We start from the raw sequence: 26,664 nt of genomic DNA, 5'->3' as shown, positions 1-26,664 counted from the left end.
AGAATAGATATAAAAGGAAGCTTTCACTTTGGTTTGCATATTTAGCATTCCTAACTCAGCTAATAATTGTGACACCAAAGATCAACTCATATATGTTACCTGTCAGAATTCTGTTACTGAGTATGTAGCTGAGGTGGATAGTCTTGAACTTGATTGGCTTTTAGAAGGTATTTTAAATGGTGTAAATTTCAGTGATGATACTGAAGAAACTATGGCTCTTGGTGGTCAGAAAGATGGTCTCAGCTTATCTTAGGTCAGAGAACCTTTCTATCAATTCACCACTGTTCTAACTTATATTTATACAACTGTAAATAAGCCACTGTCCTTTTGTTTAAAGGTCTGGAAAGGCATTTGGAAATTTAAAAAACTTAAAAATTATTAAATATTATTGACTTTATACTAGGGAGAAATTGGGTTTTGTTGTTTTGCTTTATAAATTCTTCTTTAATTTAATATATAGGTGTTGCCTTGATTTGGATGGTAGTAAAGGACTGTAAAAATGATCAAGTGAGCTGAAATCCTGCAAAGCAATCTAAATTGTCCATAAGGAAAATTATAATTGTTTTGTGATCTTAAAAAATTTTTGTCAGAAGATTAAAATCTCTCTTACTGTCCATTTTAAATGTAAATGAAAAATAGTACAACTAATATTTAGTACACTGTGATATATTATAACCTAAGAGAATTATTTCTTTTCTTTGTTTAAATAAAAAACTACTTCGGTGGATTATTTCACTATCAAGTAGTCTATTTATTAAGTAGATTGCACGGTGTCTGCCTTCTTCTTGTCATTTAACTTCATGACACAGAGCAGGTTATTTTTATGCTTTGGTGAATGTCATTTTCCTACATTCAGAGCACCTCTAGCATTTTATCCTTTGAACTTTGAATGTATGAAATAATCTCCATATTCCTGTGATGTGCAGTTTTTTGCTGGTGCCCCTTGTTCTAGGGCATCTTCATCCTTTTTATCAGAACTTCTTTCTTCACTTGCATCAGCTTCATCCTCACTAAGTTACCATGGCTGTATGTCTGCAGTCTCTTGAACAGCAGCAATGTCAGCATTCTCACTGTCGTCTGTTTTATCTTGTAATTTCATTTCCAGCATTAATCCAGAGTGATCACTTTCTATTTCTTTGCAGCAGTTTTATCTTTGTTGGCTAATTCCTTCTTTCAGTTAACAAGTTTTTGTAAAAATGTCACATGAGTATATTATCCCTGGGAGACAGGGAAACAACACAGCTATACACTTTGCTGCCTGTGCATGAATTGAATAACAGATGCTCAGGCATCAGTCACAGATGTACTTTGAAAGTAGTGATGTGATTAGCCACTGATCATGATGTACATATGTTATTATAAGTAGACTATAAGTCGTCTTGCCTGGTGGCTCAGTCAGTAAATAGTCTGCTTGCAGTGCGGGAGGCCCAGGTTCAATCTCTGGGTCAGGAAGAGCGATCCCCTAGAGAAGGAAATGACAACCCACTCGAGTATTCTTGCGTGGAGAATCCCATGTATAGAGGACCCTGGTGGGCTACAGTCCATGGGGTCACAAAGAGCTGGACACGACTGTGACTAACACACACATAAATCTATAGTCATCTGTGGACTGAAGAGCTCACAGTGAAGTTTCTGTCTTATGCAATTACAATCAATATACTGAATGTTGATAAGATACTAATATACTGAATAACATATAATTAATAATTCATAATATACAATTAATATATTAGTGACTAAAATTTGAATCATGTTATAGAGGACTAGTATAATTTAACTATATGATAGTAACTGAAATTCATGTGTATCAAGATTCAGCACATGGACTGCCTGTACTCCTTCAGTGCATTAGATGCTGTGCAGTAGATGCTGCGCTGTTGTCCCTCACTTCATTCTGTTTATTTGTGCTGGATTATAAAGTCCTTTAAAATGTGTTTAAAGTGGAGAAATAATAAACCAAATGTAGAAGCAAGCTGTAGAATAAAGACTCCTCTGAGATTTTCTCATATGGCAGAGAAATAAATTTCTGCTTATCAAGACTGTGTTACTGGTATTAAAATTATAGGTTAAGGATGGGGGTAGCTTTTCTTTTGACCACAGTTTAAGATCTTTTTATTTTTCTTTTTGATCATACTTTCCCCAGAGAAATTTATAATAATTTATACATATATACTACAGTGTATGTTATGCATAAAAGGTAATATCCAACAGTCTTATTATATGCAAATGATTTGTAATTGCTAAGTATTTGAATGTGCTTAGTATTTCAGCAGTTGCTGATACTATATATATATTGTGGAAACTGAAATCTCTTGAAAATATTTAGCATGTGTACTAGTTCTACTTCAGTCTTTAGTTTTTCTTTATTATACATTATTCACAATGGAAGAAAGTCCACTTTTCCTGTACGGTTCCCGTGTAATTTCTGTTTTAGAAGTACTGCACATTGAAGTAATTGTGATTCTGGTTTTTACTTGATAGTATTTTCTTCTATATGTTAACCCATTTACTAGGCACAACATTGTAAGATTTAATAACTTTATACCTTTGAAGCTGGGAAAGTAAAACGATTCTCATAGAAAGGGCGGATTTCATCCATGTTCACTGATAATAGCAGTATGTGTTACTAATCTAACGTGATACCTATTTTTGCTTGTTTTTGTTCCAAATATTGTTTTCAAAAGTCCAGGGTTTTTCTCATTCTGCAGCTAACTAGCTGAATGTCCTCATCTATAAAATGAAGATAAAGATTTGTTTCACAAGTTTGAGAACAGAATGGGCTAAGGTATATGAAAGCACTTTGTAAACTACAACTCACTGTGTATGTTTGAAGTTTAAATACTTACTTTTTAAAGTTATTTTTGCTTCTGTTTTATTACCCACTGGTGTTTTAATATTTGGGTCTCTCAGATTCATATATCTTTATTTCCTGAGAGATGTCTACACTGAGAATAGTTAACCTGGGTCCTGTTCTTGATTTACCTTATAGAGTCTTAAGAATTGGAGCTCAAGTGTTTACAAATTACATTTTCCAAAAAGATAGATATATGAGTATATCTTCTTCACAGCTAATAACTTCAAAGATAATGTTTCACACACAGGGAGAAAAACCTATTTGGCACGTGAAATAGATGCTGGCATAGAGTATATAGAATGAAGTTGCAGAAGCTTTTCAGATAGAGCCATTTTTACTCCATAAAGATTGGAGAATGTCCATGTGTTAGTATTAACAGTAAGAAGAACTCACCCCCACTTCCCCTCCCGCCAGGATACCGCTCTCTGAATGTGGCAGTACACATAGAGAGATTTTAATAAAGTAAAAGGAAAGAAAATAAAGTGCTGCTTCTATAAGAAAAAACATTAAGGTGGGGGAAATGTTGTGTTTACTAGGTAAGAAGACCATAAATCATTAATGCCTTTAGCATTATTTCATTTCATTTATTTTATCCTTGATATAAGAAGTTGAGGCAGATTTTTTTTTAATTACAGTTTTCTCCTCTGAAGCAGGGAAAGCTTGCTGCAGCCTTTGAACACCTATTGTATTGTCAAAATATTCATTTTTTAATATTTATTTATGTTCAACTCATAAGAACACTCCTATATTCACTTACAAGAATATGCCTGCAATGCCTGAGACCTGAGTTCAATCCCTGTGTCGGGAAGATCACCTGGGAAAGAGACGGCTATCCACTCCAGTATTCTTGCCTGTAGAATCCCATGGACAGAGGAGCCTGGCAGGCTACAGTCCATGGGACCTCAAAGAGTTGCACACAACTGAGCAACTAACACTTTCATAAGAAAACTCACTGGGAACCTGCTGTGGATAATGTTTATCCCTAATCTTTAGCTCCCAATTTGAAGAGAAAAGAGTTTTAAGTTTGTGGTTGCCATTTAAAAATACTAATAATAAAGTTGTATTTTGTTCCCATTTTTATGTAAAGTGAGAGCTTTCTTTCATATGTAGGTAATTCTGTGGACAAGACAGTGACTTGTCCTTGACTTTGTTCTTTCCTAGCCTCTTGTTGCTGTCCCACATAGGATTCACTCAACAAGTAGAAATGTGAGAGAGGAAAAAACACGCTCGGAGATAAACTGTAAGTATATATTGTATAGAGTTTGTAATTTAACAATGAAAAATAAGATTTCAAGTTGTAATTTAGTTGCCATTATTTTTGCTCCATTTTCTTCCAAATAGTTTTTATGTTTTCGATGCTTTGAAAGGTAGAATTTAATTAAGACAGTAAGAATTTTGTTTTCTTGCTCCTGGGAGCTTTCTGGTGGTGGCTGGGGATGTGTATTTGTGTTATTGTTTGGGAAGAGGAATAAAATTCCTAGAGTAGGCAGGATAGAAGGAATCAAGGCAGCGCTCCCTAAACTTCCTTTTTGGTAGCACTTGCCTAGAGAGCTTGCAAAAATGCCCTTTCTGATTCAGTAGTTCTGAGGTGAAATCTGAGGTTCTCTGCTTCTGACAAGCTCCCAGGTTACAAAGAAGCTGATGGTCCAGAAGAAGAGAGGGCTGCAAACTTAAAAGCTAAGTAAGGCAAGTAGGGACAGACACTATCACCATTTAATAGAAAATAAAAAAGAAATGCAAAGATGAATAGATCTACCTGTCGGGTGGAGTCATACAACTGATTAATAACAAGCCCGAGATCTCTCAGCCTCCAGCCCAGAGGTCTTTGGCTCCACAGAAACACCTCGGCACACGTGTGTGACCTTCACCCTGAAAGTCCTTTGTGAACTGTCCTTTGGAATGGTGGCTGCACCTTACACTGTGTATTAAGTTCTTGGCAGATTTTGGTGCTGGTGCTACGTAGAAATGCTCGTATAAGATGGAAATTCTTGAAAGATAAGCACAATCTACTTGGCAAAAAGCCCAGGACTGGGATTAATACTTTGCCTATAGTCAGTTTTGTGACCATGTTAAATTACCTTTATAGCTCCCACTGAAGCCACGTGGTTTAAATTTGCTAATTTCTCCTCAAAAGTGTTTTTCTAAAAATGACAACTTTAGCATGCAAGCATTCCCCATTAAAAAAAAAAAAAAAAAACTGTTATTTTTATTTATTTTATTTATTATTACTATTTTACTTTGGCTCTGCTGGGTCTTTGTTGTGTCACACGGGCTTAGTTGACCCGCAGCATGTGGGATATTCCCGGACCAGGGATGGAATCCACGTCCCCTTCATTGCAAAGTGGATTCTAAACCACTGGACCGCTAGGAAAGCTCCCCGTTATTTTTTAAACTCTAAAAAATGCGTTTATTTTATTTTTGACTGTGCTGGGTCTTCGTTGCTGCGTGTGGGGTTTCTCTAGTTGGTGGCAAGTGGGGGCTCCTCCAGTTGTAGTACGTGGGCATCTCATTGCAGTGACTTCTCTTGTTGCAGAGCACGGGTTCCAGAGCATGCCGGCTCAGTAGTTGTGGTGCAAGGACTTAGTTGCTTGGTGGCATGTGGAATCTTTCCAGGCCAGGGATCGAACCCATATCCTCTGTATGACAGGTGGATTCTTAACTATTGGACCACCAGAGAAGTCCTCCATTATTTTTTAATATGTGAAAGTAGTTACAATATGTCTTTGTCATTTCTTTAATAATACAAAAGGTGATTAGAGATGCCTTTGTAGTTGATTCAGAAAACCTTATGTGTTCAGTAGTATTGAAAATCTGAAGTACTTTCTATTATGTTATCCAGTTATATTTTTAAGTTGTATTGTCAGGCCCTTTATTGCAAAGTGCAGTTACCTCTGGGTCCTTCTTTAATAGTTTGTATCAGTGATTATCCGCTCCTAACTACATATGCATATATTCTATTTAGCTAAATACTGTTACCCTAGTTTTTCTGAGATACTGATATGCCCCATTTTTGGTGGGAGCAGGTGATACGTGATGGACATTTTCTCACCATTTACCAGTAAGAAAAGTGTCATGTCCCTCCAGTATGTTGAGGTAGCAATGGGATTAAAATCACCACTTCTTACAACTTGTGGGTTTGATATTTGAGCCTTTAAAATCTTGTACAATGTTCTAGTATATGCTTTCTTAGGATGTTTTATGATTTTATATGAGATGTTATAAAGTATAGGCAGTCGTGCTATTGACGATAAAGACAGGCTTTGAAAACTTATTTTAGTAGTCGTATATCTTTGTTCCTTTAATAATGTTTTCTGTTTACAATTACATGATGTCTCTTCATGTAACTGAGGTTTTCTGTTTATTAAGCTAAATGATGTTAAGGCAATATATGTAAAAACTGACTCACTTGCAGAAAAGTTATTACTCTTTCCCTTTTAGAAAGACCTTTTTGCCTTCAGTTGAATATGGTAAGCAAAGACTTGCTTTGAGAGGAAGTAATTCTGGGGCTCTTCTTGTCTACCATGGTAGGATCAGTTTTGACCCTAATAGTAGTGATGGGTCAGCAAGTGATCATGTCAGAGCTGTTTCAGAGAACTAAGAGGGAGTTTTCATCTGGATGCTGCTGCTTAGTCAGTTCAGTTGTGTCCGATTCTGTATGACCCTATGGATTGCAGTCCACCAGGCTCCTCTGTCCATGGAATTCTCTAAGCAAGAGTACTAGAGTGGATTGCCATGCTCTCTTCCAGGGGACCTTCCCAACGCAGGGATTGAACCCGGATCCCCTGTGTTGTACGCAGATTCTTTACCACTGAGCCACCAGGGAAGCCCTTTCATCTGGATAGTAAAACATAAATTTATGGTTTGTAACTTGACATATGTTCAAGGAGATAGTAGCAGAAACAGAGATCAAGACCAATAGACGGTTACAGATAAGTAGGAATCTTCAACATTATTAAGAACATCATAAATAGCACTGCAGCCCGGGGTGATTGTCCAGCAGTTATTTGAACAGAAGCTGGAAGGTCCTGTGGCAGAAACTGTCATAACTTTAGGGAAGTTGCAGAGAACAGAAGAGTGACACCAATGTAAGGCGTGAAGAGTGAATCTCCAGAGGGACTTTGTGACTCTTTCTGGGAATGCATTCCCACAGAGTATAAGGGTGGTGAATACCTGTGACAGTTGGGGTTCTGTCCTTGTTATGAAAGTTAGTCTTAAGACAGCATCACTTAAATCCATGCACCTTATCTTTGACAAAGGAGGCAAGAATATGCAATGGAGAAAAGACAATCTCTTTAACAAGTGGTGCTGGGAAAACTGGTCAACCACTTGTAAAAGAATGAAACTAGATCACTTTCTAACACCATACACAAAAATAAACTCAAAATGGATTAAAGACATAAATGTAAGACCAGAAACTATAAAACTCCTAGAGGAAAATATAGGCAAAACACTCTCTGACATAAATCACAGCAGGATCCTCTATGACCCACCTCCCAGAATATTGGAAATAAAAGAAAAAATAAACAAATGGGACCTAATTAAACTTAAAAGTTTTTGCACAACAAAGGAGACTATAAGCAAGGTGAAAAAACAGCCTTCAGAATGGGAAAAAATAATAGCAAACGAAGCAACTGACAAAGAATTAATCTCAAAAATATACAAGCAGCTCCTGCACCTCAATTCCAGAAAAAAAAACGACCCAATCAAAAAATGGGCCAAAGAACTGAACAGAAATTTCTCCAAAGAAGACATACAGATGGCTAACAAACACATGAAAAGATGCTCAACATCACTCATTATCAGAGAAAAGCAAATCAAAACCACTATGAGGTACCATTTCACACCAGTCAGAATGGCTGCGATCCAAAGGTCTACAAGCAATAAATGCTGGAGAGGGTGTGGAGAAAAGGGAACCCTCTTACACTGTTGGTGGGAATGCAAACTAGTACAGCCACTTTGGAGAACAGTGTGGAGATTCCTTAAAAAACTGGAAATAGAACTGCCATATGACCCAGCAATCCCACTGCTGGGCATACACACCGAGGAACCCAGAATTGAAAGAGACACATGTACCCCAGTGTTCATTACAGCACTGTTTATAATAGCCAAGACATGGAAGCAACCTAGATGTCCATCAGCAGATGAATGGATAAGAAAGCTGTGGTACATATACACAATGGAATATTACTCAGCTATTAAAAAGAATGCATTTGAATCAGTTCTAATGAGGTGGATGAAACTGGAGCCTATTATACAGAGTGAAGTAAGTCAGAAAGAAAACACAAATACAGTATGTTAACACATACATATGGAACTTGGAAAGATGGTAACGATGACCCTATATGTGAGACAGCAAAAGAGACACAGATGTAAAGACAGACATTTGGCCCCTCTGAGAGAAGGTGAGGGTGGGATGATTTGAGAGAATAGCATTGAAACGTGTGTTATCATATGTGAAATAGATCACCAGTCCAGGTTCGATACATGAGACAGGCTCAGGGCTGGTGCACTGGGATGACCCTGAGGGATGCGATGAGGAGGGAGGTGGGAGAGGGGTTCAGGATGGGGAACACATGTGCACCTATGGCTGATTGATGTCAATGTTTGGCAAAAACCACCACAATATTATAAATAGCCTCCAATTAAAATTAATTAATTAATTAAAAGAAAGCATCACTGTGCCCCTGTGCTCAGTAATTATGTGGTCCAATGAAAGCAGGCATTTCATATGTGACAATAACAAGGCAGATAATGCATGGAACTGTCCTCGTGTAACTTTATTATGCTATTTGGTGACAGGTATAGGTGAGAGTTGTTCAGTAGGCCTCTATCAAGGTGAGATACATATATATATATATGTATGTGTATATATATGTGTATGTATGTATATACATGTTTTAATATCTTACTAAAAACTATTTTGTAATCTTTGATTTGTGATCATATGTGAACAGGCATGAGGAACCCATTATTGAAGAGCCTGCTTATCTCCAAGAGCCAGAATTAGATATCTAGTTCATAACAGCTATAAAGCATATACATACTTCACATTACAACTGTGTGTTTTGTAGGGCCGTTTCTCAACTTTCTTTATTTGTGCTTCCTATTGCTAAATATTCAAATCTCATGATCTCCTTTCATTGTTGTTAACATTCACAGTAATCATACATACTAAGCTAAAATCAAAACAGTTACAAAATAAGTGTGCTTTGAAATCTCACTCGTTCCCCTGCCTTGATTGAGAATTGTTGTTTTGGCTGAAACTCAGGCTCTTACTAGTTGAGCTGTAATATCTGTGACTCTCTGTTTTGCTTCTTTTTCATGTTTTATATTTGTGCCCCTGCTTTTATCTCGGTGGTCTTGAATGCTGTACCAGGTTATAAAAGCAGATAATGACAATGAGATACAGAAATTAAAGATAAAGGTAGTGAGTCATTCATTAAATTAGAAGAGCAGGGGGAAAGGTGAATGTAGTATAGTCAGTTCATGTCGGCTCTCATATTTCGGTGGTACTTTCGCTGTAGAGGTGTGCTAGTTATTTATCGTTGTTTAACAGATTACCCCTAAAATGTAGCAACTTAAAGCAATAAACATTTATTATCTCATACGTATTCAGGGATCCAGGACAGCTTGGCTGGGTGGTTCTCGCTCAGGGTCTGTCTTGAAGCTACAATCAGAGTGTCATCAGGGGCTGCAGTTTCCCAAAGGCTTGACCAGGGTGGAACATTTGCTCTCAGGGTTACTCACATATTGTTAGCCCAGGACTTCAGTTCCTTGCAGTGTAGCCTCTCCATAGTGCTGTTCAACATGACTTCCTCCAGAGCCAAGTGATCCAGTAGAGAGAGCACCCAGGACAGAAGCCTTATCTCAGAAGCTGTATGCTACCACTGTGCCATCTTCTTATCACATAGGCCACCCCAGGATGTAGGAAGGGACTACATAAGTTTATGAAGGTCAGGAGGCAGGACTTATCAGAGACCACCTTGCAGGCTGGCTTTCAGAAATACTCTGCCTGAATTGCTGTCTGTCTATAAAGTCCTAAGTTAAGATTGTCTGTATTTAATGCTGGGTCACAATGAAGTAGCAAGTTAGATCCTGACATAATTTTGCTAATCATCTTTGGGTTATTAGATTAAGCTTTAACAGCTTAGACTTTCTTAGGTTTCTTCCAGCTAACAGATTGTTTATTTAAATCTTTGGGTGTTAATCAGTCTATAAGAGATGATGGGATTAAATGTGTTTTGCTATGGAGTAACTTTTTAAATTATTGTTAAGAATGTTGAAACAGATCACAGCTTTACTTTTTATCTTTTTTAGTTGGCCAAGTAAAATTTGATCCACCCTTAAGGAAGGAGACAGAACCACATCATGAACTTGTAAGTAGTGTAATCTTGGAATCTTAACACTGAAAATAAATGTTTTAATTAGTCTTTCTGATTTGTTGGCACTGACTACAAAAGCTAGTTAGTAAAATTTTCTAAGCCTTTGGGGAAATAAAAAGGTAAGTAATTCTAAAATTCAAAATAAATAAATCTGTGTTGCTGAGATTAAATATTTTCAAAATTACTTTAGGAGAAACTTAGTTTGTACCATTCTCTGTTTAAATGTCTTTAATGATTTTTTTTTCTTTTTTCATTTTTGCTTTGCAATTTTTGAGGGGCTTTTTGCAGATATATTTATTAGGATAAATGCCACAGTCTTAAACTAGAATTTTGGACCAGTGATAGTATTAATATGTCTTCTCATTAAGTTTATGGGCAACTTTTTAAGAGTGTCAGCCACTTTTCTAAACATCAAGGTAGAATCCAGTCTCCTTGGAGTAACTGAAATTCAGGAGAGACTAGGTGTACATAGCAGATTAAGTTTATCATTTATTTAAAGATTGCTAAAATGTTCTTTTCATGATTCTTTTTTGTTAATTTTTTATATACTGCTTTCCAGATATATGATAAAATATTAAGTGCAATCTCGGAAGCAAAATGCTGTGCAAACATTTGAGATGTTAATAGTCTACAGAGGAATAAAAAATGAGACTTAAAAAACAAAATCAATCTTAATGAAATTACTTAACCAAAGTTCCAGATTGTATGTTTCATTTTTTTTTTCCCTTTCTTGCTTAATAATGAGAAGAAAGTAACTTAATGAATACTCAGAACTGAAGTGGGAACTTTCTTCTTAAATTTAATGCTTATTTTAATCCACCTGACTAATGGCATACAAAGAGAGTCTTTAGCTTTTAATCTAAAGAGTTGCTCTCAGTATACCAGCATGGAAGAAAAATTCTTAACATGTTAAGAATGTTAAAAGAAAAATTCTTAACATGATCATGTTATAGTACTTCAGCCTGACCTTTATGGAGAGGATGGAGAAGGTAAATCTTGATGTTTATAAATGCCAGTTGTTATTTTCTGCTTCTCTTTTTAAGTTAGCATTGCATGCATTTAAGTTCTGTACTAATTTAGTAACTGTATTATATAGCAAAGTTGTTGCACCGCTGCTTTTTTAGAAGCTGCTTAATTGGATTTGACTTTGCATTTACCTTAATAAAATGATGTTAACAGGACTGACTGACTTCCCTTGTGAAAGTCTCCCTTTGTGAATTTGTGGCTTTTAGTCTGAGTGTAAATAACTTGGGTTTTTTGGTCTCTGCTGAACAGCCCGACAGTGATGGTTTTTTGGACAGTTCAGAAGAAGTATACTACACTGCAAGATCTAACCTGGTATTTCCCATCTTCTGATTTTCTTTGTCAGCATTGTTTTAGTCTTAACTGTTTTTAGGTTTTTTTAAATCAACCATTTTGTTCAGTTTTAATGAATCAGTTTAAGCATTGTTTTATAAATTCCTGCCAGTAAGCAACCTACCATATATTAAGGATTATAGCAATTTTTTCTATAAGGTAAACGTATTTACTCAAAGATACTATAATGTTACAGTAAAAATTAATTTTTTTATTTGTTATAAAAACATTTTTGTTCTCACTCAGATATAAATTTTTTCTTTAAATATTGCATTTCCCTATAAACATGCCCAGTGTGAATAATGTGACTTGTTTTAGTGAACTATAAACCATCCATGTATATACATATCCATATATTACAAAAATAAAATATATATAATTTTAAAAAATAAATTACCCCTAATTAACAATGAAATCCATCTCAGATGAAATTTTAACTTTGTAATATTATGTAATATCCAGTTTTCTCAGGCAAGAATTTGGGTTATAAGGACTCCCTGAAGTTTTTTTTTTTTTTTTAAATTTTATTTTATTTTTAAACTTTACATAACTGTATTAGTTTTGCCAAATATCAAAATGAATCCGCCACAGGTATACATGTGTTTTAAATACTATCTTACCATTAGGTAAGAAAAGATGAGAAATTAAGCCTAGCAAATATTAAATAAATAGTACTTTTAACAGTTGTTATTAAGTAGCTTTTTCGATTTTTGTAGCTGGCCAGGGCCCCAAGTTGCCTCAGCGTTTACTTCTTGATCTACTTTTCTGCCTTTTCAATTGAATTTTCCTTCTCTTTCCTTCCTTTCATACCTGTTTTAGTTCTGGTTAGTTTAAATGATTCTTTATAAAAATTTCTAAATCTATGCCAAATAACATTTGTAGAACATAAAAGAGACTTAAGATACAGTTTCCCTTTTAGGAAAGTTGCTATCTTGATAGGCGGAAAATACTTGTATATGTAAACTCTTAGCCTTGCAACAGAATGTACAGTGCCCTGCCAGAGTTTCTTCTGGTGGTGACTGTTGAGGAGAGTCTAACATATAATAGATACTATGGAAATCAAAGAAGGAGAAAAGCTTTGGGGTTAATGTGATTGATCTGGTTTGTGGGAGGAACTAAAAGTCTGATTTCAGTATTGTGTAGGAATCATTCTATGTTTTTCAGGAAGAAAATGAACAAATGACTCCTATGTTTCGTGGGAATTAATGTGGGAACAGTCATTGACACAGTTTTGAGAGATGGCAGATAAAGAGCTGAAATTATGGAGTGGTTATACTACTACTAATTATGAGATTAGCTCAGAAAAGGATGGTTCATGTCATCAAAGAGGAAATGATAGATGAACCCATGGGATTGCATGTGTTCCCCAGTTAGGTCTGAAGAAAGAAAGTGCAGAAGACTAGTTACCACAGCGGTGCTGCCTCTTCTGCGGTAAGAGGTAGAACCAGCACTGGAGGCAGGGAAGCAGCAGCTGAAACGCTGGAAACTTGAAACTGACGTCGCTCAGTCGTGTCTGACTCTGCGACCCCATGAACTGCAGCCTACCGGGCTCCTCAGTCCATGGGATTTTCCAGGCAAGAGTACTGGAGTGGGCTGCCATTGCCTTCTCCAGGGGATCTTCCCACCTGGAAGAGTCAGTAAATGGCCCAGAGAGGCCAGAAGACATGAGGCCAGAATTAATCATCTGAGGAGACAGGTGAGATGGAATGTCTGAAGACAACACTGCCAGTGATTTGTGGATAGAAAATGTTTTCAAAATTAGGCATATGTAGGCTAGAATGATAGTTAGTGAAATTTGTTGTGGAAATAAAAAACCATAGACTCAAAAGCTTAAAATGACTATTTTATGTATTTATATTCTCCAGGAAAAAAAACAGCAAAACGAGAAACCATTTTAGAGCTGCAGTCTTTTTCTCTGCCCTGTGTGTAACTCACCTAGTAACTTGAGTGAGTTATCCTGGCTCTGTTCCCTCGAACTTCCTCCCACACCACTTATGTTATGATAGTGGGGCAGTTGACAAGGGGTCTTGTAACCGAGAAGAGCTTTAGAGCCATTCAACTTGTGGGTAGTTCTGGAAGAAGAGGAATGAATGAAGTATTTGTCAGATCCTACCATTTATAAAATCAACCTTTAAAAATCCACTTATATTGATAACACTCCCATTCCCCCATCCCTAGCCCCTGGCAGTTGCCATTCTATTTTCTATGTCTTTGAGTTTTTCTGTACTCTATGTAAGGGTATTCTGTATTCCATGTAAGTGGAATCATGCATTATTTGTCCTTTTGTTACAAATAATATAAGTGAAGTGACTGGCTCACTTCACTTGGCATAATGTCGTAACATCTTCAGGATTTATCTCTGTTGTAGCATGTGTCTGAAGTCTGAATAATATTTCATTGTATGTATAGCTGCATGTTGTTTATCCATTAATCCATCAGTGGACTCTATTGTGAATAATGCTGCTGTGAACCTGGGTATACAAAAATGTGTCAAGTTTCTGCTTCTAGTTCTTTTGGGCATATAACTGGAAGGGTGATTGCTGGATCATGTGTTAATTCTATGCTTGATTTTGGGGGGGATTACCATACTGTTTTCTATAGCAGCTGCATCATTTTACAGTCCCACCAGCATTGCACAAGGGTTCCAATTTTCTCCACATCCTCCATGCTTGTTATTTTCTGAGTGTATGTTTGTTTTATTGAAGTATAGTTGATTTATAGTATTTCATTAGTTTCTGGTGTGATTCAGGTTTTTTGTAAAGATTATATTCCATTATAGGTTGTTATAAGATATCAGGTATAATTCCCTGTGTTATACAGCAAATCCTTTTTGCTTATCTATTTTATATTTAGTAGTTTGTATCAGTTAATCCCGTACTTCTATTTTTCTCTCCTCCTTCTCTCTCCCTTTTGGTAACTATAAGTTTATTTTCTGTGTCTGTGGGTCTGTTTTTGTTTTGTAATAGATTAATTTGTATTGTTTTTTAGATTCTGCTTAGACTAGGCATCATATTCTATAGGCCAGTCCACATTGATGCAAATGGCAGTATTTCATTTTTTATCACTGAGCATTATTTCATCATGTGTATGTACCACATCTTTTGTTGACGGGCACTTGGGTTGCTTCCACGTCTTGATGTTGTAAATAGTGCGGCTGAGAACTTTGAGGTGCATGTGTCTTTTCACATCAGTGTTTCTGTTTTTTGGTGTGAAGTATCCATAATTATTCCAGTCTCCTGCTTTCATAGTTCTTAGCACTGTGAACAGGATTTCAACTCATAACAAATACCTGTTGCTGGCCACTAAAAACCTGATGGACCCAACATGTCTGGCTGTTATCTTAGTAGAGTGTTGGCACCAAGATGATGGCCCTAAATCTTTTGCGACTGAAAAGAAGTATTTATCCTCTTAAAGACCTCACCACCTTACTTGTCATCAGTGATTTCTGGTTGCAAGTATTTTCATCTTATGGTTTTTGTAAATGAATTCAGAATATTACTATACCTCAATTTTCAGTACTATAATAGAGGTTTTTTTAATCAGGCAATCTTAATATGTAAAATATATATGAAATATATGAAACAAAAAGAAGAAAGCTTGATTTTAGCATTGTTAGAAAAAAAAAAAGTCTTTCAATTTTGAAAGATTTCTGAGTTAAAAAAGCAAAGTAAAAAACTCAGCAAAATTCGATAATAGTAAGAGTTTTGCCTATAACCATATAAATGAATATATCCCATCTACAAGATGCTGTCTTTATGTTAAAAGAATATATTACACATCTGTTCAGCTACTGCTGATTTTCCTAGTTGTACTAGGCATTTTAGCCCATGTACCAGTGAAAAATATATTGAAAGGTAATTACGGTTGACCCTTGAACAGCAAGGGCATTGGGGACACCAGCAGTCAAAAGTCCGAGTATAACTGTAAAGTTGGGCATCCTGTGCATCTGTGTTTTCAGGTTCAGCCAACAGCATATCATGTGGTAGTGTAGTATGTCCTTACTGAAGAAAAGCCAACATATTAAGTGGATGCAACCAGGTGGCGCTAGTGGCAAAGAACCTGCCTGCCAGTGCAGGAGATGTAAGAGACTAGATCTGATAGACAGAGTGCCTGATGAACTATGGACGGAGGTTTGTGACATTGTACAGGAGACAGGGATCAAGACCATCCCCAAGAAGAAGAAATGCAAAAACCAAAATGGCTGTCTGAGGAGGCCTTACAAATAGCCGTGAAAAGAAGAGAAGCAGAAAGCAAAGGAGAAAAGGAAAGATACACCCATTTGAATGCAGAGTGCTGAAGAATAGCAAGGAGAGATAAGAAAGCCTTCCTTAATCATCAATGCAAAGAAATAGAGGAAAACAATAAAATAGGAAAGACTAGAGATGTCTTCAAGAAAATTAGAGATACCAAGGGAACATTTCATGCAAAGATGGGCTCGATAAAGGACATAAATGGTAGGGACCTAACAGAAGCAGAAGATATTAAGAGAGGTGGCAAGAATACACAGAAGAACTGTACAAAAAAGATCTTCACGACCCAGGTAATCACGATGGTGTGATCACTCACCTAGAGCCAGACATCCTGGAATGCAAAGCTAGTGGAGGTGATGGAATTCCAGTTGAGCTATTTCAAATCCTAAAAGATGATGCTGTGAAAGTGCTGTACTCACTATGCTAGCAAATTTGGAAAACTCAGCAGTGGCAAAGGACTGGAAAAGGATTGCATTCCAATCCCAAAGAAAGGCAGTGCCAAAGAATGCTCAAACTACCGCACAATTGCACTCATCTCACATGCTAGTAAAGTAATGCTCAAAATTCTCCAAGCCAGGCTTCAACAGTACATAATCGTGAACTTCCAGATGTTCAAGCTGGTTTTAGAAAAGGCAGAGGAACCAGAGATCAAATTACCAACATCTGCTGGATCATCGAAAAAGCGTGAGAGATCCAGAAAAACATCTATTTCTGCTTTATTGACTATGCCAAAAGTTTTGACTGTGTGGATCACAATGAACTGTGGAAAATTCTGAAAGAGATGGGAATACCAGACCACCTGACCTCCTTCTTGAGAAATCTGTATGCAGGTCAGGAAGCAACAGTTAGAACTGGACGTGGAAAAACAGACTGTTCCAAATAGGGAAAGGAGCACGTCAAGGCTGTATATTGTCGCCCTGCTTATTTAACTTATATGCAGAGTACATCATGAGAAACACTGGGCTGGATGAAGCACAAGCTGGAATCAAGATTGCCGGGAGAAATATCAATAACTTCAGATATGCAGATGATACCACCCTTATGGCAGAAAGTGAAGAGGAACTCAAAAGCCTCTTGATGAAAGTGAAAGAGGAGAGTGATCAAGTTGGCTTAAAACTCAACATTCAGAAAACTAAGATCATGACATCTGGTCCCATCACTTCAGGGTAAATAGATGGGGAAACAGTGGCTGACTTTATTTTTCTGGGCTCCAAAATCACTGCACATGGTGATTGCAGCCATGAAATTAAAAGACGCTTACTCCTTGGAAGGAAAGTTATGACCAACCTAGACAGCATATTCAAAAGCAGAGACATTACTTTGCCAACAAAGGTCCATCTAGTCAAGGCAATGGTTTTTCCAGTAGTCATGTATGGATGTGAGAGTTGAACTATAAAGAAAGCTGAGTGCCGAAGCATTGATGCTTTTGAACTCTTGAGAGTTTGGACTCTGGAGAGTCCCTTGGACTGCAAGGAGATCCAACCAGTCCATCCTAAAGGAGATCAGTCCTGGGTGTTCACTGGAAAGACTGATGTTGAAGCTGAAACTCCAATACTTTGGCCACCTGATGCAAAGAGCTGACTCATTTGAAAAGACCCTGATGTTGGGAAAAACTTAAGGCAAGAGGAGAAGGGGACGACAGAGGATGAGATGGTTTGATGGCATCACTGACTCAATAGACATGAGTTTGGGTAAACTCCACGAGTTGGTGATGGACAGGGAGGCCTGGTGTGCTGTGGTTCATGGAGTCACAAAGAGTCGGACACGACTGAGTGACTGAGCTGAACTGAACTGAAGAGACACACGTTTGACGCCTGGCTCTGGAAGATCCCCTGAAGAAGGGCATGGCAACCCACTCCAGTATTCTTGCCTGGAGAACCCCATGGACAGAGGAGCCTGGCAGGCTACAGTCGATAGAGTCACACAGAGTTGTACACAACTGGAGCAACTAAGTATGCGTGCATACACTTTAAACCCATTGTTGTTCAAGGGTCAGCTGTCTCTGTAGAACACTATGTTAATTGCTGTGGAGGAACATCAGCAGTAACATAATCATTGCTCTGAAGAACATGGGTCTCCTGCATTGCAGGTGGATTCTTTACCACTGAGCTATAAGATTACCCCAGAGTTAAGTCAAATTGAATAAAGTCTATAAATAAATTTACTATGGAAAAGAAACAGATCAGCTTTATTCATTTTAAATCTGTTAAACTATTACTTACTATAAAGTTTTGTTGTGTGGTCACATTACTTACCTTTTGTATATAAATACAGTTCTAGGGAGGACTCGTTTTATAATTGCATGATGATAGGACATTTGCTGGAAAATACACCTAACCTGTTTCAAATATACTTCAACAAAATTAAAAAGAGAAAATAATAACCTACTGATATTCATTCCATATTTATTCAGTTTGCGTCCTTTCTTCTGCTTTTATTCAGTGTTCCAACCCTACTTGCTTTTCTTTTTAAGAAACAAGAATTATCTAGGGTTCAGTCCCTTTTACATATGTAAATTGTCAACCACATTAAAAAGTATTTCCTAACACTTCACTTATGCACCATATTGTCTCATTTTTTTGATGAGAAAAAAAATTCTATTTTCTGTTTTCTTGGTTAAAATATATGGCTAAAGTATTTCTTTTCTGTTTTTGTAGCTAACTGTAATAATTCTTTAGACTTCCTGCTGTTTCCTCATCAGTTATAGATAGACTTTGTAATCTCCAGCTAAGTTTAAAAAAAAACAATAATAAGATTTTCTTGGTGATATAGTCTCCTTTTCCAGTGTTCCACATCACATCCTCTGTTTATTTTCAGCTCTTGCAGGGCCCTTGTTTTCTTAGAGCCTTTATCCTAGTTCAGAAGTTTTCCCCTATTCATTAAAACACTTAGGACTTTCTGACCCCAAAAGATATTTTAATTGGGCCTAGGTTGACCATCTTAAATTTTTTGCTGAATGTTTAGTTTGAATCTGTTCTGGGCTATTGCATGTTTTCAATCTATGTTGGTTGGCTTCTTTGTTAAATACTGTCATTCATTAATAAGTTGGTGCCTGATTTATGCTACTGAATTTTTTATGTCTATCCAGACATGTTCAAATATATTCTTATTTAGCTTATAAAGAATGGACTTATTATCACTTTATAGGGTTATTTGAGTGTTTTGCCAAAAGTTTTGGTAGCATTTTTCTATTCAGAATAGCTTCTAGGTCCCGTTGGAAAGCTTTTTAGATCAGTCTTTCTTAGACTGCCCTAAAGATACGTGAATGACTGCTAACTTTACCCAAGCTTCACTTTTCTTCCTTTCCTTTTTATTTCTTCTCATTTTTCTTTCTCATTTTTCTTCTCTGATTTGCTCTCTGAATTCCTGCCATTTAATAAGTGCTTGGTAAATAATAGTTGAATTAAATTAACTGCTTATTAGAAGAACTTAGTGTAGTCCTTTTACTTGATAACATGCCCAGCACATTTTTTCCCCACTTTGGATGCTAAAATATAACTTGATTTACAGAGAAGGAATTACTAAAGAATGAAACCCTTTCAGTTTTAGCTTTCCTGGTAGGGCTTAATACATGGCACATTTAATCATCAGACTTGGATCTATCAACAGATTCTCCCCAGCCTGAGTGTTATTCTGTATGTGAACTTAGGCTCCATTTTCTATTAAAATATTTCATTAGTTATTTTAAATTCTTCTCTTACCTTTCTAAATATCTCAGCTGATCTTTTTTAATTATTATCATCAACCTGGTAATTGTCATGTAGCAGATGAGCTAGCTATTCTTAGGACCTGCTATATTTATATAACACAAGCCATGGCCACTCTGCACGAATGTGTGCTTTCGAAAGCTGTCATATGATTAAAGGCTTAAGAGATTATACTGGCTAAAGAGATTGCTGGTCTGGCTTTTAGAAGGGCCCAATTACATGTAGCTAAAGAAAATAAAGTTGAATTCAATAAGGTATGCATTGATATTAGTATTTTTCTCTTCTAATTACCAAAGCTTAAAAGTTCCTATGTAACATGACCCCTTAAATAGTACAGCATAATAACTGTGTGGTGGTCTTATGAAAGTAGTGATCTCATCATATTAAAATACATCGTTACAAATTAAAGAGAACAAGTGTCCTTTTTCATTAGGATTTTATGTGATACTAGTGTGACAGTTCACTAATCTTTTTTGTTTATGATATATTATCTTTTCTGTCACTGGTAAGTACATATGTTATGCATGGAAGAAAACAGTTATTGAAGAAGACAAAATTTGAGCCTTGTCTAAACCAGGCTTTTGACTTTTATTTTCATCAGATATTTTTTTGGACAGGTCTTAGAGTATTTAAATGTTAAAATGCTTTTCACTTAAATGTGATGTATTGCTTAGAAGTCTCATATTTCCCAGCTTAATATTTATGTGATCTATGTATATCTTAACAAGGCTGAATATTATTTATTAACAGGAAAATAAACAAATGGCATTTGAACAAGCATTTATTTAGGGCCTAATTACTGTGTGCCAGGTACTATGCTAGACCCTAGGCTATAGGGAAAAAAGATGGATTTAACAATTTTCCTATGTTTGAGGAGCTTACAGCCTGGCTATTATTTTTATAGACTTATAAATAAATTAATGAAAAGCCAGTGTAAATGCTAAAGGAGACATATGTGTTAAATACTTTGGAGTCATGAAGAAGGTCACACTATCTTCCTGGACAGTCTTGGAAGGCTGCTCCAAGAAGGTAACTTTTGCATTAAGTCCTCATTGTGCATCTGGCAATATCTTGTAAAATTAGAAAGCACTTTGAGTACACTAATGTATTCTAATGAAAATAACATTCATTTAAAATGTTAAATATTCCCCCCTTAATCATTAAAACAGTGCTTGAAATACCCTGGGAGAAAATGAAACTTTGTACTTTCCATTGTTGTTGGAAGGCACTTTTTCCTCAAGAAGGCATATGAGTCGAGCATACTTATTATTATTTCCCGTATATTTCAGCTCTTAGCTCTACAACTTGTAGCATTCAGTGGACGTGTTTAAATAGTTGACCTACCTTAATAATTATCATGTGAAGCTTTGCTGTGTAACTCTACAAGAGTATTAAAAGTCCTTAAGTGCAGTTTATAATCTTGTGCAAGTTCACATGTATAATTTACTTTAAAAAAGCACCTTATTTTTTAATCTTTAAAAAATTATTACCTGTTGAGGCAGTAGTAGAAATATGTGAATGTGTGTATATACATAATGAATCCAGATCTTATTTACAAAGTCAAACCAAGATTTTTGTTGCTTGTTCTCTTTTGTAATCATTTTTGCTTCTTTATAGCTTGAGCATAAATACCTTATTTAAGCTTTTTCTTTCCAAAAACTTATTTTTACAAATGTTAATTATAGTAGCAGTGACCATAAATGAAACTTGCATATATTATTCAAACTAATTGCCAGAATATTTTTGGTAACTTAAATCATAAAATGTATAAAGCAAGACTACAAACTTCTGAAATCTTTTATTGTTGGAAGTCCTACTTTGCCTCCTTTTTAAGAACATATAGCAATACAGATTTATTTGAAGTCTGAGGTTTCTCTTTTTAAAAAATATTTATTATAGTATCATGATTTGTGATATACAGCCATTTTGCTAAATATTTTATTTTGTACCATTAGGATCTACAACTAGAATATGGACAAGGACACCAAAGTAGTTACTTTTTAGGTGCAAACAAGTAAGTAAAATCCTTTTAAAATTATATTTAAATTTAAGAATAATTAAGTTGCCTTTAAATATGTTATTAATTTTATTTTAAATATTTACAGTAGTAAATTATACTAGTCTGGTAGATTATATTTTATAATATGTTTTAAACTTTTTTTTATTACTGCCTTGCCAATCATCTACTCAATAATTGTCATAATGGGGACAATCACATTAAATTTTTTATGTCAAGCTACTTTGTAGACCTTACCTGTTAGGGAAAGCTAAGTACATTCCAACTGAAGAGAAATATATGTTTCAGCAATGTATTGCTTTTATTTGCAGAGTTGACATGTTTATTCCTTATAAAACTTGTTCCAGTGCATCTTTCAGATGTGTTGGCCTGTGAAAACAGATGGAAATAGTCACACTGTTTAGAAATCTTTGTCTTAACTTTCTTTTAAGAAAATAAATAGTTAAAATGAGTCTCAAGTTTTTGAAGTTATCATATATTTTATGCAAGAAGTAAATCCAACAGTTAATTCAAGGTCAGCTCTATACCAGGCCCTGTGTAGCTGGTGCAGCCCCGCAGTGAAGCGGCACCTAGCTTACAGGGTGACAATCTAAGATGTTCATAGGCCTGAATTAGCATGTTACCAGCCAGGGTCTGCTGTTTCTCAAAGTCTCATTTCCTGAGTTCATGGATGAATTATCATTATAAAAGCTAATTTATAGGGAAATACTTTAAATTGACAAAATCTCCCAGCTGTGTGGCTATTATTTCAATAATCAGAACTACTTAAAATTTCAAAATACATTTTCAGTGAAATTATAGGGTTGAGACATATTTTAAGTTAAGCAGGTGACTAAAAGACAAGCAACTCAGATTCTCAGATTTAGAGATAGTAATGCAAAATCTCGGAGAAAGCAATGGCACCCCACTCCAGTACTCTTGCCTGGAAAATCCCAAGGGTGAAGGAGCCTGATAGGCTGCTGTCCATGGGGTCGCGAAGAGTCGGACACGACTGAGCAACTTCACTCTCACTCTTCACTTTCATGCATTGGAGAAGGAAATGGCAACCCACTCCAGTGTTCTTGCCTGGAGAATCCCAGGGACGAGGGAGCCTGGTGGGCTGCCGTCTATGGGGTCGCACAGAGTCCGACACGACTGAAGCGACTTAGCAGCAGCAATGCAAAATCTTGTCTCTTTTTTTATAAACTCAATGTTTAATTTAAATATTCTTTTTTTAACTCAGAGAAGGCTTTGAATGACAAGCTAGAGAAATGCATTAGTTATAATTTAGCTCAAGATTTTGGTTTGTTTTTTATACCTTATGTTTCCTAAAATTTAAAATAAGTCCAAAATTTCCCTGCTAGAAAAATGAAGTTTGTCAAAATAATAGCAATGTGTTATTTTATAGTTTGTCCTGATTTATTGATGGGCAACAAAGGAAAGTCTGTCTCATAATGGGTTAGCAAATAAAAAATTCTGATGTGTTTCTGTGTTATTTTTGTCTTAATTTCAGGTCCCTAGTTTTAAGAATCTTGTTAACAAATTTTGATGTATTTTTATGAGATTGGATAATTTGGAAAAATATTTCATTTACCTTTTTTAGTTTATTTGAAATATATTTTTATATTATATACTTGCAAAAATACCCCCAAAATAGCCTGTCACTAAGTGCGTTTCCAGATTCCTTGGTTCTCATTTGTCTGATTGTGGGGTTTTTTTTGATTGTTAAACATTTTCATATTATATAGTTAACGTTGGCTAGGTAAAATGTTAATAATTTGCCCAACCTTCATTTTTTGATTAATTGGATCCCTGCTTAAGGAACTGTATTCTATATAACGAATCACTGGCAAGGTAGGTTGGCCAATATATACATACATGTGACATGAGCATGGATGTAGCACTTCTCTTATTGTACTGATATGTCTGCTTTATTCTTGTGACGAGGCAGTGTTTTAAAACTCAGAGGATTTTCTGCTTTCTCCATAGGTGATCAGGCAGACAGATTTCCATTTATGGGTTTCTACCTATTCCAGACCACATAGGAACTGTCTAAGAGAGTTTTTTGTTTTTTTTTTTAATAGAGTACATACGTATTTTGACTTAGTTGTTTTCTTTTGAATTCTGTTATTATTGGGGTCAACTTTTCTGTTAAAAACCAACAAGATATTATTTTTTAAAGAAAAATTATTTCTGATTTCTATTAATATAGAGCCAAAGTTCTAAAAATAAATTCTCTTCTAAAGACTTAAATCAGTGAAAAGAAATTCCTGGCATAATTAAGTATAGCAGTGCACACGTGTGTGCTAAGTCACTTTAGTCGTGTCCGACTCTGTGACGCTATGGACTGCAGCCTGCCAGGCTCCTCTATCCATGGGATTCTCCTGGCAAGAATACTGGAGTGGGTTGCCGTGCCCCTCCAAGGGATCTTCCCGATTCAGGGCTCGAACCCACATCTCTTACACCTCCTGCATTGGCAGGTGGGTTCTTTTACCACTAGCACCACCTTGGAGTGTAGCAGTAATAAATGCCAGATCAGAGTCAGAACTCTTTCTTGCTATAACTGTGTAACTCTGAGAAATCTACTTCAGTTCTCTCTAATGAATGGGGATTATAATAGTACCTACCTCATAGTACGAGAAGGCAATGGCACCCCACTCCAGTACTCCTGCCTGGAAAATCCCATGGACGGAGGAGCCTGGTAGGCTGCAGTCCATGGGGTTGCTAAGAGTCGGACACGACTGAGCGACTTCACTTTCACTTTTCACTTTCCTGCATTGGAGAAGGAAATGGCAACCCACTCCAGTGTTCTTGCTTGGAGAATCCTGGGGATGGGGAGCCTGGTGGGCTGCCGTCTATGGGGTCACACAGAGTTGGAAACGACTGAAGTGACTTAGCAGCATAGTATGTTAAGGAAGAAAGGGAATAATCATTGCAAAACATTTAGCACCTTTTTAGTAAAAACACATTAGTTGCCCTTATTTATGGTATTTACTCAGTAAATGTTGATTGTAAGAGTAAATGAGTATGAGTGAAAGAATAAAATTGCCTTTTGGTTTTAAAGAAATAGGTTTTTTGCTTTGTGTTTTAATATAATCAGGGTAATACTTACAGTTTTGAGCCAGTTAGGCAGTTTTGAAAGATTATAGTAACAAGCAGCTAATTCAGATATTCCATACACTTCGGTGGTGGTTTTTTATTTCTCTGTCTGTTTCTTCAGTTTATCAGTTAAATATATGATCTGTTTACAGATTGTACCATTTTTAAACTCTTCATCCAAATTTTTTAGTCATTTTAGATTGACTATTTAATTTAATATGTGAGGGCATCTTTTTTGATTTGTTTTATTCATTACTGTCTCAAAATTCCATAAAAGGAATTTAAGTAGGCTAGTGAATAGTGACATTATTTATTATGTTGCATCCAGTCTTGTGATTAAATCAATATCATATTTTTCTCCAACGCATTCAAGATGCAATATTTAGTATAAATGAACCTTTATGTAAATGTAGCTGTATTTCATTTTCTCTTCTATAAAGGCTGAAAAGCAAACCATGTTTTCTCCTTTTCGTTAAAACTTCATGAAGTCTGTAACTTTATTAACAAAATATCTTAACTCATCATAGGAGATTTATAAATGAATTAAAAATATATGAGCCCCTAGCCATAGAATATCTGCTTTTTCATGTTCTCTTATTTTATAGAACCTTTAATCCCAGGAAGATAATATTTTAAAAAGTGAAATGCCATATGAGTCCAATTAAATATGATAAACTGAAAATAAAAATACATTTTAAATTCTCCTTTTAATTATTTTAAAATGCTAATATTCTCTACTGGAAAAGAAATGGCTCAGAAAATATTGTCATATGCTTAAGAAAAAGTTTTTTTCATATCTTCTAAGATCTTCTAAGATGGCTTCCCTTATAGCTCAGTTGGTAAAGACTTTGACTGCAGTGCAGGAAACCCGGGTTCGATTCCTGGGTTGGGAAGATTCCCTGGAGAAGAAAATGGCAACCCACTCCAGTAATCTTGCCTGGAGAATTCCATGGACAGAGGAGCCTGGCGGGCTACAGTCCATGGGATTGTAAGCGTCGGACACGACTTAGTGACTAACCCCTCAAGATGGTGTGAAAGCCTACTGTAGAGTTTAGAAGACATTATGTTTCATTTGATGAAAATACAGCAGTGCTTCTGAAATTTTTAGTCTCAGGATCCCTCTACCGTCTTAAAAATTATTAATGATTTCAATGAGCTTTTGTATATATGGGTTACAAAGATAAATATTTGTAGTACTGAAAGCTTCAAAATATTTTTTTATTTCAAATAGTAATGTACTCATTCCGTGTTATCATTAAAAACGTTTTTTGTGTGTATTAAAAAATTCCTCATCTTTAAGAATGAGGTGAAATGCCAACTCTTAATGGTACCTTCTTTGTAATACCAGTTGATTCTTTTCATGAGACTTAAAAGCAGCTTACATATGGCAGTATAATACAGCAAACATTTTGTTGAGGCCCACAAACAACATTGTTTTATGAAGAATAGCTGTTTTTTTCTGAAGCAGAATAATATTAGGAAAAAAGGTGGCATTGTTTTATATTTTTTGCAGAAATCCTTACTATCTGGCTTGATAGAACATAGCTGGATTCTCACGTCTGTTCCTAATCTATTTTGATATACATCTCATGAAAACATGAAAAGAGCACGTGTTAGTGGTTCAGTCGTGTCCAGCTCTTTGGGACCCCATGGACTGTAGTCTGCCAGGCTCGTCTGTCCATGGAATTCTCCAGGCAGGAATACTGGAGTGGGTAGCCATGCCCTCCTCCAGGTGATCTTCCTGACCCAGGGATTGAACGCAGGTCTCCCACATTGCAAGCAGTCTCTTTACCATCTGAGCCACCAAGGGAAGCCCTTCACATCTCATAGTCTCCAGAAAACTCTCTTGAGTTTCATTCTCAATGAAAGAATAAAAGAGAGAAAGAAAAAGAGTGAATGAGTTTGTATTTTTTTAAAGTGCTTTAGATTATGAAAATAGTTTTACCTTGCAAACCTCTTACAGGAGCCTAAAGGACCTCCAGGGTTCCCAGACCATACCTTGAGAATTGCTAATTTAGAG

At 36.1% G+C, this 26,664-nt stretch overlaps 1 protein-coding gene across 3 annotated transcripts in view; it reads left to right on the top strand.

Moving 5' to 3' along the window:
• The window catches only part of MAP4K3 (mitogen-activated protein kinase kinase kinase kinase 3), a 183,127-nt gene that overhangs the window by 119,925 nt on the left and 36,538 nt on the right, over nucleotides 1-26,664 (top strand). For 2 of the 3 annotated variants that reach the window (XM_059891124.1, NM_001191162.2), the window contains 4 exons: nucleotides 4,016-4,094; nucleotides 10,172-10,230; nucleotides 11,512-11,574; nucleotides 21,505-21,563. In XM_059891124.1, coding sequence (XP_059747107.1) covers nucleotides 4,016-4,094; nucleotides 10,172-10,230; nucleotides 11,512-11,574; nucleotides 21,505-21,563 — 260 coding nt within the window. The remainder of the gene's footprint in view (nucleotides 1-4,015; nucleotides 4,095-10,171; nucleotides 10,231-11,511; nucleotides 11,575-21,504; nucleotides 21,564-26,664) is intronic. The other variant, XM_005212589.5, reaches the window with a different exon arrangement.

This window comes from Bos taurus, chromosome 11, assembly GCF_002263795.3.
Source record: "Bos taurus isolate L1 Dominette 01449 registration number 42190680 breed Hereford chromosome 11, ARS-UCD2.0, whole genome shotgun sequence".
Taxonomy (NCBI): Eukaryota; Metazoa; Chordata; class Mammalia; order Artiodactyla; family Bovidae; genus Bos; species Bos taurus.
The sequence above is the reverse complement of the archived record's forward strand: the minus strand, read 5'-3'. Positions and strand labels throughout refer to the sequence as shown.